This window comes from Thalia democratica, chromosome 2 (assembly GCF_965202585.1).
Source record: "Thalia democratica chromosome 2, ktThaDemo2.hap1.1, whole genome shotgun sequence".
In the NCBI taxonomy this organism is placed as follows: Eukaryota; Metazoa; Chordata; class Thaliacea; order Salpida; family Salpidae; genus Thalia; species Thalia democratica.
This window is the reverse complement of record NC_139166.1, coordinates 79,725,152-79,738,285: the sequence shown is the minus strand read 5'-3', so window position 1 is coordinate 79,738,285 and position 13,134 is coordinate 79,725,152. Positions and strand designations below refer to the sequence as shown.

The window sequence follows — 13,134 nt, the reverse complement described above, 5'->3', positions numbered from 1 at the left end:
CTACTATTTGATAAGTGCCAGTGTGCTAGTACTACTTCAGCAACTAAAACCAAATAAGCAAAATCACAAAGAAAAGTACTTATTTACAAAACCATCAAAAATTTTTGAATATAAATCAAAAATAAAACTAGTTGAATATTTAGTAGTAAGGTAGTTTTAAAAATAACGACTTCTTAATATAATTACTGTAATATATAAGATTTTTAAGGTCATAAGTATGAAAAAATTAAAATCTGAACGCTTAATTTTGTTTATCGTAGTACAACCATATAACAATACAAATATTTTCAAGTACTACCAGCATTTTATCCCTTCAAGATACAGAAACAGCAATTGACATTAGTTAACGATTTTTTTTTAATTTTTATGTTTGAATTTAGAAGTTGTAAAAAAATGTTTAACTATTTTTTTTTATTAAAATATAGCCAGATAAATCTTTTTATGCAATGCAGTAATCAAAACGAGAGTGTTATACGAACTTCTCAGTCTTAAATATGTTAAATAAGACTGCAAATTGATTTCTTCTCTTCAACTTTTGGCGGGTAGAGAACGACTTTTATGGCCGCTTCGAAAACTTCCCTCAATCCTTCCCTGGTCAGCGACGAGCATTCCAAGTATTTTCTAGCTTTTATGTCATTGGCTAGTTGCATTCCTTTTGTAGTGGATATGGGGTAAAGGTCCTTTTGTGCCAGTAAACCAAGGGTTTTCTGTTATGATCGAATCATTTTAACACTAATTTTGTAATCTTATACCACTTAAATAATTTTAGTAAATTTCAAATATTTATATTAGAAGATAACCTTGTATACTTGAACAAACTACTAATTACTTATTGTACCTTTTGATTTTAAATATAAAGCGTAGAAAAAAATCATATTTTTTTATTTAAAGTAACATTACTTTAATACGTAATCTCATTTAAATTTATTAATTGTAAAGTATATATAGTCCTTTAAATTCTAATTTTAGCCATGAAGTATTATTGAAGTTGTTACAAGTACTGTCATAGTAAATGTTAACGAATCAAAAAATCATTTTTTAACATGAAATATAAATAAATAAAAACATATGTTTTATCTTAATTTAGCACTTTATTTATAGATATAAATAAAGTATATGTAATTAAGTTAAGCTTAAATATGTTTAAGCGAAGTAGATTAACTATTGTCATATTAATAAATAGAACTTATTAGAAACGTAAGCAAACGTGGTGTTATGTAGATATGAGTAATTAAAATTCAAAAGTAAATTTTATTCTGACTGTGTTAAATGCTTTAAGTTTTAATTATTTCTTTTTTTTTGTTTACGAAATGAAAATTATGAACAAAATAAAATTGTAAACCACAATTATTTTTAATTTTAAAGCCTTGCTAAAAAATCTTTTAAAAGCTCTCTGTTACTATAATTAGAAATATATTAGTGTACTTAACCTAACAATATAAGGCACAAAAAACTCCAAAAATTGTATAATAATAAATACAAATAATTTTGTTTAAATTTATTTTGTCTTTCCTTAAGTCGAAATTTAATTTATAAACTTATATAATACCTATTAGTCTAAAACAGTTTTGAATATAATTGCATTTAAAAGTTATTTATAGATCATTAAAAGTTGCCATAAAAGAAAGGTCTTTTAGCAAAAAGGTCTTTTAATCTACCTCATCTGTCCTAAGATCGATCTTGGTTCCCACCAAAACTATGGGGACTCCCGGACAGTGGTGCATTAGTTCGGGATACCATTTTATCTTGACGTTTTCGTAGGAGGAGGGCGAGCTTACTGAGAAGCACAAGATGAAGACCTGAGTGCCTGGGTATGAGAGGGGGCGAAGTCTGTGAAAGAAAAATTGTTATTAAAGAATTATTTTCTTTAAAAAAGTTAAAACTTTGGTTTCTGTAACTTTTTCTTAAATTTTTCTTTTGTTTTATAATCTAGTAAACTTTTGTTGAACGTACAAAAATTAAGTAAGTTAAGTATTAATAATGATTAGATATATTAGATAACTACTATAATCAAGCACTAATAAAGATAATTAAGAAAACAAACAAAAAACTTTTAAAACTAAAAACTGTTCATTGTGTCACAAAACATATTATGACCTCACACTTGTCAACAAAAAATAGCTTAAAAGTAGTTCAAAATTAAAATGTTTAATAGTTTGATACTATGACGTAACAAAACAAATCATGACGTAACACACCTGTCGTAGTCTTCCTGCCCGGCTGTGTCCCACAAGCTCAAGTTGATCAAGTGGTCGTCTACCACCTGATTGGCCGAGTAGTTCTCGAACACGGTGGGAATGTATTCGCCGGGGAATTCCCCTGCTGTGTAACTGATTAGCAAGCAAGTTTTGCCGACCGCTCCGTCGCCCACCGTCACGCACTTGATTGACTGTTGGATTTTTGTTTTCTTAATTTGAATACAAATGCTTTTTTTAGTATAAAAAATTATTAGTTTGATAAGACGTTTTTTAGTTTGAAGAATTCTGTAACATCGTAATACTTTGTATTGCTAAACTATGTAGTTTATTTAAACAAAGTAGTAATACCATTAAACAGTTATTAGTTTGTAAAAAAATCGAACGCATTTTATTGACTTTTGTTGTATATAAAATTTTCAAGTAATTAAATCTGTAGTGTTTAAAGTGAAAAATTCGATCACCTAACGTCACTAACTTAAAATGACTAAAACAATTTTAAATAGTATCAACGAAATCACATAAAGCATTAACAATTAAGCGTTCGTTAGTTTACTTGACAGTTTGGAGAAATTCTTTGTATTGATAAGAATTTAAAGTTAACAAAAATGATTTATTCTTTAGTAATTTTAGTTTTTGTAGTTGCTAATTTTTAAAAATAGACTTTATTGACTGCTTGAAAGTTTTTACTACTTAAAGATAAGATAAGCCATTATCATTAAGTATAGAGATAACGTTTTTATAGATATTATTAACAAAATGCTACTATCAACACGCATTTCATTCTGTTGACTAGAAAAATAGTTGAGCAAAACACCACGCATTTTATCGACTGTTGAGGAAGTGTTTGTTACATTAAAAATTAGTTAGTACGGTAAGAGGAGATAAAACATTTAAGTATCATTGATAAAATGCTAATACCATTAGGAATGTTATGAAAAAAGTTAAACATAAAAAAAAATGTTTTTAAACATTAACTAATTCAAATATTAAAACTATAACAACGCTTTTTGCTACTGTTTGGAAAAATAAGTATTTGCTTTGCAGAAAATTTTGATGCATAATATTTAAACATTATTATTTAGAAATAATAACTAATCTCTACGCATCTTATTATTAACTTAAAACTATAATTTTTAGTAGTGAGTTTTTTTCAAAATAAGTAAAACACAACTAAAGCTTTTACTGAACTAATTTTTAACTCTGTTTAAAAACATTTTTAGTTTATTAGGAATAAAAGTAATTACTTTCAATTATTAATGCTTTCAATTTAAAAGTACATGTTCTATATAACATCTTGGTTATTTTAGTTAGATAAAAAGTGTGAAATATATGTAGTATTAATATTTTTATAAGTATTTAAAACATTTTAGCATATTTTATTGATATTTTTTAGTCAGTAGTTTTAAAATAGATAAACATCAAGCATTGTTCGTTAATATTTTTATCTATAAAATGATTTAGTACTTTTTAAATTTTTTTATGGCAAGGATTGTTTAATTTCTATATTTGAAATTAACGAACAAAATTATTATATAAATAGTACTAAAATTGATAAAAACAGTTGTTTTTAACTTGTTCAAAATTGTTTTTTCATAAGCTTACAGAATAAAACATATGTAAATAATTTAAAAAAAATGAACATTAACAAAATGTGTTTAGCTTTAAATAAAAAAAAACTTGAGTTATCAATAGATAAACTAGTTAGGAAAACATTAATTTTTTGTCAGTTTAACAACTGTATACTTAAATTTTATTAAACAAATACTTTTGATATTTTTTGTAAAACAGATAAATCACGTTTTTACTTTTACAACTTACTTACTTTATTCGTACTTTTATATTTTGGCATTTCAGTTATTTTTAGTGTAAAGAAAACTTTATAGTTTTTCTCATAGTAAATAAAACTACTAAAAAAAATCGTTTAACAGCTCAAAAACAAATACTTTTATAATAAAACTTTTAACCGTTTTACCGATTTTTACACAATGATAGACACATAAGTGATTGAATGCGAGTAAGTGAGAATAAACTATTGTTTTAAAACAAAAACGTGACAACAAGTTTTATAAAAAGCCAGCTATTTTAGAATTAAATTTTTTAAGCCTTAAAACAAAAGAAATAAACCGTAAAATAATTAATGTTATCTTAATTTTACAAATAAATTTTTTTGAACATACTGTATGTAAAATATTGGTTGTTTAAATAAATTGACTGTAATCTACAAAAAAAAAAGTTCTCTTCAAAGAAAAATTCCCAGAATTTATAAAGTAGTTTCAAAAAAGGTTTTCAAACACTTAATAAGTTAAGCACAGATTGAATGTTTTAGATAATTTGCATATAAGTTCCAAGCTAAAACAAGTAAGCGTATATTGTATTTATTAATTGAAAGTTTAATAAAACGTTTCTTAGCACTTTTTCTGTTTAAGGTTTAAATCAACATGCTTATTATGCGTAATTTTACGGCTTAACATTTACATATACAGCTTTTTTTGTTTATATTAAAATTTTATTACTTTAGAATGTTCTCAATATTTTTTAATAACAAATTTACCTGCATGTTCTGCTTCTGATATTTATTGTAGCTTTAAAGTACAGTATTATTAAATCTGTAAGTATAAAAAAAGTTAAAAATGTTTATGCTATTTTTAGTGGTTTTAGAAAAAGAATTGTAAAACTTTATTGTTTATACTTTTAAAATCACGAGAGAGAATTTTTGTAGAAATATTAAATTAGAGTTTTTAAAATTTAAAAGAATTAACTTTTATATCATGATAGCCATTGTAAGTTTAAAAAGTAAAGTGTACAATTAAAAGTGAAATAATTAAACTGATGAAAATTAAAGAATTTACTTTTGCATTGTTTTTTTTTCATACTAATCACTTTTAGATTATATCTACTATAATTTTGAAAACAAATAAAGCCTTAATATAAGTAAAAAAAAACAATTTCAAATATTAATTTTTTAACTTGTTTTTAGTTTCTTGTGAGAATTGAGACTAAAATAAGCAAAACTTTTGAATAAACTAACAATTATATTTTTGCGTTTTAAACTAGAATGTAAAATTTGATCAAAATAAAACTGTTATATGATTTAACTAAAATTTACTTTTTAATTGCATTTTTGTTACTTAATGCAAACATATATAAAAGTACATTAAACTAGTTTTAAGTTTATTATTTATGATAAAACTACTGAAAACTGCTTATTTAAAAATCAAGAAAATCATAAACATCATCTAAATTTTAAGTATAACTTAGTTTGCTTGTATCATAATATAGGTCGTAGTAAAACTTAAAATTAAATTAAACTGAAGTTTTCAAAAAAAAATTGGTTTAAAAGTAAAACATAAAATAAAATAAAATAAACGTTATTTTAACATGAAACTTGAACTGTTGTAAGAAACAATGAAATTTTATAAATGAGTAAGTAATGAGTAAACTGTCAAACTGTGCAGAAAAAACTTATTTGGTGAAAGTTTACCTACGTAAAAAATGTAACACATGTGCCAAATACTGTTCAAAACAAACCAATTATTTCAATTAACTTACTAAAATTGATAAAAAATAAAACATTATTCTAAAAAATTTCTAAAACAACGATTAAATACAGTTGAATTGTAAGTTAAACACTTGAAATATTAAAGTAAATGAGTATTTTGTAAACTTTTCATCAGATGATAGAAATACTTAAAGTAGATTTACTATTTTGTACATACAGTTGTGCAAATTACATTTGCAATATTACAAAAGTATTTATAACATCAATAAGTAAACGATAGTTATTTAGTTTTAAACAAATACAATAAGTAATAAAATTTTTGACTTGACTTATATTATTGTTCATAATATTATTTGTTATTTGTAAACTTTTTAATCTTTTATGAAATTTTTAAACTGGGAACGGGTCACTTTTGCACAAGCGTCACTTTTGCACAGCGTCACTTTTGCACGAAGGGACACTTTTACACGAGCATCACTTTTGCACGAAGGGACATTTGTTCACGGCGATTTTTTTCTTGAAGACATTTTTTTAGGGCAGAATTTTTGCACAACGTCACATTATTACGGTGATATTTTTGCACAGCGACATTTTGGCACGATAACTTTTTTTACACGGAACACAACTTTAGTATGCAGGCCAATCAACAGTTATTTTAGCTAGTACGAAATCTATAACATAAAAAGAAACTGAAAACTAAAATTTTATAATATACTTATATTAAAGTAAAAAAATACAAGATTTAAAATCTTAAACAACAAAAGTAAATGTTAGAAACAAACTAACGAAAAGATAAAATAAAATTGTTCATAAAAGATTCATACCAGGGACACAAAAAAAATATCTAACAATAAAAAAGTAAGTTCAACAAAAAAAGACAATGGTGAAACAATATAAACTAATATTGAAAATAAAATTGCAGCAAAGTAATAAAGGACCTGTATCTGAATTACAAGATGTAACAGAGGAAATTGAAATTCATGCGGACAAGTAAGATATTTTTTGTTTTGGTTAGAATAGAACTCTCAAAAAATGTAGTTAAATTTAAAGTACTAGTTAAGTACACATATAAGTTTTGTTATTTATTCTCGGATAGTAAAGACTAACTATGTATATATATATATAAATATATTTATTTAATTATATAAAAACTATAATTTAAACAGCTGTTACACTTATTGAAATGTAAAATTTCATGTGATCGTCAGTAAGTTACAGTTTATTATAATAGTGAACAGAAATTTCGATTTTAGAATTTTTTATAATAATTATGACGTAGTAATGGTACAGTTTATTGTACGATTAGTTAAATTTGAAATACGCTGTGAATATTATTCTATGCTTTTTAGGAAAGTTTAAAAAGGTTATTTTGGAAGAATATTTTAAGCTATTAGAAAAAATTTTTAGGCTGTTGGGGAAAAATGTTATAAAATGCTATAAAATACTCGTGTTTGCCGCTTCGATTTTATTTTGTTTTAATATTTAGTTGGTTTTAATTTTGTTAAAAAAGTATTTTTAATAATGGATGCATATGTTTTGTCTTTCGCTTTTCTTGTTTAGTGTAACGTTCTTATCTGATTTTTCGATTTCTTTTTTTTTCTAAGTTACAAAGTTTACCGCCGAATTAAGTATTGAATTTTAATTTTGTCCTGTTTAATTTTTCCCATTTAATTTTGTAGTCTGTATTGTTATCTTTTAAGTTCCTTATGTAATTCGCTAGTTCTGTTGTGTGTCTTTTGTTAATATTGTTGAATCCATTATCAAAAATACTTTTTTAAAAAAATTAAAACCAACTAAATATTAAAACAAAGTAAAATCGAAGCGGCAAACACTAGTATTTTATAGCATTTTATAACATTTTTCCCCAACAGCCTAAAAATTTTTTCTAATAGCTTAAAATGTTCTTCCAAAATAACCTTTTTAAACTTTCCTAAAAAGCATAGAATAATATTCACAGCGTATTTCAAATTCAACTAATAATACAATAAACTGTACCATTACTACGTCATAATTATTATAAAACATTCTAAAATTGAAATTTCTGTTCACTATTATAATAAACTGTAACTTACTGACGATCACATGAAATTTTACATTTCAATGTGTGAAACAGCTGTTTAAATTATAGTTTTTATATAATTAAATAAATATTAAGCTTCAATTTGATTTGTCAAGCACTATCGATCAGAACTTTGTATAAAACCTTTAATATATATAAATATATGTATATATATATAAAATTAAATACATAACATAGTTTCATATTAAAATAAGTTTTAACAGTTATTATTAAGATAATAGAAAATACACATTATTAACATTAAATTGAGATTTGTTTGATGGCATTCTTTTCTTTAATCAATTTTTTAGTTATTTTTAGGTGTAACTCGCTAAGAGACCTAAATAAAATAGATACATTTATAATAAATACTTGTTGTTTACATTAGTAATAGATTTTAATTTATTCAATATTCTGAAAAAAATGAAGCTTTTATCAATTCAACAAGCTTTTTTGTATAAAATTTACTACCTTAGTTAGACAAAGTAGTCGTAATTCGGTCAAAAAATTTATTTGTAAGGCCTTCTCAGGTAAGCTTAAAGGTATAACTAATTGAAATAAAAGTTAAAATAAGCTTAAAGTTAATATTTTTTGTTTTAAACTAAAACATACAATTTTTATATTAAGAAAAAAAAATAATTTAAAGCTTTTCCGGTGAAAATTAAAAATTAAAATATTAACTCGTTAGTCTTTTAATTGTTTAGCATTAGTTTTTTTTAAGTTAAAATAACGTGTTGTATTTAATTTTTGATTAGACTTAATATTTACATCTTGTAATAAGTTTTTAAGAAGCTTTATGCTCGAATAGTTAATCTCTTTAAAAATACTATTCTTAGTTCTTATGATTGATTGTATAATAAAAAACTTTGAAGTATAAAATAACAAATTGATACAAAAACTACTGTAAAAGATTAATATCTTGAAACTTCTAATATCAACTTAGTGCGACGACTTCAGATAAACGAATAACAAAAACAAAAAATAGGCAGTTAATAACAAACACAAAAAGTATTTTATTTATTTACAGTAATTATATGTACATATCAAGTTATGTTTATCACATTGTATTGCAACAATTTTTGAATTCTTTTAATATTACCATAAAACTATGAATTAACAAATTTTTTTGGTTTAAAATTAATAACAAAAATATTTAGCAAAATATCTTATAAAATAATAATCTATTTACCAAAAACAAGGAGTAATCATAAATTATTATGTTTTTATTTTAAGTAGTTTTAAAAGTTTGGCCATTAAAATTAAACTTATAAAGTTTAACACATTTCTGATTATGTAACATTTCTGTTTTAATACTTCTCTAATGTGCACTGTTCAAATGAAAATTACTCATTAGCTTTTGTAATACAATAAAGAAAAAGGCAATTATTTTAGTTAGCAGTCAAAATACTTTCACCAGAAAAATTCATTTGTAGGTAAGAATTTTTGAATAATATTATTAAGCTTAACGTGTAATTTAACAGAACTGTCCTACAAAATCTATATTATTTTCTTTGAAAATGAAATATTCATGTAAACTGTATTTTTAGAATGATGTTTGTAAATTAAAGTTACTTTATTAAATTTTTAAGTGGATCATATATTTAAAAAAAACTATACTACAATACTGCATATACTATATATATTTTATACAGCAATCGGTGTTGAAACAATCATGTTATTGTGTACCATGGTTGTTAGAACTAAATAATACGCACATTTTCACCAATTTCAACACAAACGTTTGTTTTTCAAATCAATGTAGTGATCGAGTGATAGTGTGGCTCAAAGTTAATCTGTGCAAACAAGTTGTAAATTAATAAATTTTTTAAATGTTGATTCAAACTATTGTTTTAGTAATCCCGATTATTTTCAACTAATTTTGATTTATTTTTATTCATAATATTAATAACATTGTTACATTATAATAATATTATTAGTATTAATAGTTGAAATAACTTTTAGTATTTAAATAATGTCTAATGAAAAAGTAAAAAAAAATAACTTTAAAAAATAATGATTCTGAACTAAATTTTTTTGTTTAACTTTTTGATTGTTACTTTTGAAATATAGTTTATATTTTACTCATAGTTACCGATTTTATTTTAACTAGAAGAAACAAGTTTACTAATATTTTAGAAATCATAAAATTTTATTCATCAGCAAATAAGCCTAAAAATATTAATAAAGTTGCTAATTACAAGAACGACCTTCATCTTTTTCAAATAGTTTTAAATTGTTGATTTGATGGATTATGTGATAAAATAAAAAATGTATTTTTATAAGTTTATATTGATACACACAATGTCAACCTAAATATCTGAACTGAATCTTTTTGTACAACTTTTTAATTTGTATTTTAAAATTATAATTTTATTTTTACTTATAACAATGTCAACTTAAATGTTTTTATATTTAAATACTTTAATATTTAGATTTTATGATAGGCAATTTAGAACTGGTAAAATTACAATGCTGCTACAATAAGCACAATTCAAAAAACGTTTATTATACTGTTATAAATTTTCAAAAAATTAACAGAACGAAGATAACAATTATAAGAAAAACTATTACAATCGATAAAACTCTTAAAAATTTTAAAACTATTCTTCTAAAAAATTAGCTTTGTATAAAAAGTTTTAAATAATTTATTAGCAATAAAACATCTTCTTTATCTTCCATCAACGATATGACAAGAATTATCTGTTATAAAAAATATTCACAACTTTTATAATCATTTTAGTAATTCGTAGGAAATCAATCATCAAACTTGATATTTCAAAAAAAGAAGTTTACTAATTACCAACAATTTTATATGTGTATGTATGAATTACTTTTGTTTTTTATAAGATAAAAAAAACAGTTACTAATGCAAAAGGGTATAATTAAGTTATTAATTGTTTTTCAGAAATATAATTAGATTTATTATTTTCATATAATTTTTATCTTTTTTATCTCCGTTTTCATAAAAAAAAAAATTAAATACAGTGAACTATTATAATAACTAACATTAATAGAATTTTGACATTTTACCAGAGTGTTTATGATAACACAACTACAGATTTAAGACGATTAGTTATCTATTTTACGTAAAATAGATAAGTCTTTTGGAAAAAAATGTTTATAACATATAAACCTTTAGAATGCCTTAAATTTTTAAAAGGTATTTTTTAAATTTTGATACATGGCTCTTTACTTTTAGTCTTGGAGGTTTTTTGCTAGTCGAGTCGTTAAGATCACAATGTCCACATTTATAAACAGACACAATTGTTTCTTCACTGAAGCTAGTTTTGCAAATTGGACAAGATTGAAAACTCTGATTTAGTTGTAACAACTCGTACAACCAAGACCAACTAAAATTAAAGTAGTTTAAAATTTCAAAACCTTGAAAATTAACAAACATATTGGCAATAAGAATAAACTTTCAGAATTTTTTAATTAAAAAAAAAAATCAGTAATTCTATTATTTTGAAACTAAAAACATATTCTGTTAAATGTCTGATTAAAAAAAGAACAGAACTAAAAAATAGCCAAAACAAATGACTGCAAAGCATTACAACAGGGCTTTTTGAAAACATCTAAACAAATACTACAACAAAACTTAGCTTTATCAAAATTTAAATTGTTTTGCTGTTCGTGACTGTTAGCTGTATCTTTCATTTTACGTTTTTACTATACGTAACAGTTGTATTAATCTCTATAAAGCAAACTTTATCCGATACTAGTGTTAATTGCTTTAAATTATATATTTAAAAAAAATGACAAAAAGATCGTTTGAACTTTTTCTCACTGTATTATAAAAAGCTGATGGTATATGTTTACAAGAATAAGTATTTACTTCCAACAAATTTTTATTTTTAAACAATTTTAATTGACTGTATACGGCCCATCGCCGTCAATTACCGAATACGGCATTATTATTTTGATTCATTATAAATTTCTAATTATAGTAAACAATGATACAATCTATATTTTAGAAAACACAGCAAATAAAGAAACACTGTAAGTTTTAAAATAACTTTGTTTATTAACTGGTTTATATATTTTTATTTACTCTTATTAATACGTTTATAATATTTCTATATAAGTTTTATAAGATATACATAGAATCATCTTTCATAAGTTTAACTGATAATCATTACTCTTTTTATTGTTTAAACATAAAATGTAGTATACAATTCAAGTTGGTTATAGCTGATAACCAAAACTTATAAAAACTATAAATGTATTAATAACGAAGTTCGTCTAGTGCAGGGGTCGGCAAACTGCGGCCCGCGGGCCAATTGCGGCCCGCGAAGGGTAAATCTGCGGCCCGCGAGCATGTTATTTTTTTGAATGGAATGCGGCCCGCGAAAGAAAATTTTGTGGCCCGCGAGCATGTAAATGTGGCCCGCTGACCAAAATTATATTTCTAGTTAAATTTTTTCGGTATTTCGACTTAATTTGATTAGTTTAATTTTAAGTCACTTTATAATATTTTAAAATAATTTCAAGTAATTACTGCTTTAGTTTAAAAATGTGAAAAAGACAGATTAGCGTTGTAACAGGATATGTTTCTCAGTTTCATAATTACTTCTTTTTTACAACAGCAAGTAATTATCTGAAAAAGTTGTGTCAAGAGTGCTTGGATTTAATAAGTTGGTTATATAATACCTATTTATTAAATAAACTTAATGCAAATATTTTCCATTTTGTACAAAAGTAATGCACAGTAATTAACTAAAGTGTAATTTCTGTATAGCTTAGATATTCTTTTTCAATATTTTTATACCTCAGTTTCTTTTATAATTTTTTTGTTTGTAAATGTTATATTTTAGTGTGAACACATTTAAAATAACATAGAAATAAGAGTAAGGTTCATTTGATTTTTGTATTGACACATTTTAATTTTTTATAAGTTGTCTATGCACACCAACTTAAAAAAATGCTCATATTTTAAACCACTTTTTATTTAATACTTTAGTTAGTTTAAGTTAGTTTATGCATACTTTTCTAACATTGTTATTTATACATGTCATATCTAAACTTGTACAGACACATTTAAAACAATATATATGACATAAGTTAATATAGTTTTTGTTAGGTATACATTCCATTTTTTAAACATTGTTTTTTTCAAGCTAAGTTAATTTTCATGCCTTGCATATCAATACACACAATTGCTGTTTTTTCGAGCTACCTATTTAATATAAACTAGATATAAGGATGGTAAATTTATAAAGTTTGTACATTGTTAACCAAAATAGTTTAAATTCAAGCAAATAAACAACTAAACATTGCCAAACACTCAGACTATCACTATTTATAGACTTCAAATCTCAGGTCAACTAAGCCATTTTTTAAGTTTTTGGCTAGAATTTCTTTTTGTATACAAAAATATC

General features: G+C 23.7%; 1 protein-coding gene across 1 annotated transcript; it reads right to left on the bottom strand.

The window, feature by feature from the left end:
- Positions 1 to 497: 497 nt before the first annotated feature.
- Positions 498 to 4,081, bottom strand: LOC145829247 (ras-related protein Rac1-like). The gene is made up of 4 exons (XM_082936990.1): positions 4,021 to 4,081; positions 2,199 to 2,389; positions 1,659 to 1,830; positions 498 to 707 (listed from the first exon to the last, which is right to left on the bottom strand). The coding sequence occupies exons 1-4, from the start codon at positions 4,045 to 4,047 to the stop codon at positions 498 to 500; spliced, it is 600 nt and encodes a 199-aa protein (XP_082793116.1). The 5' UTR covers positions 4,048 to 4,081.
- Positions 4,082 to 13,134: the final 9,053 nt, after the last annotated feature.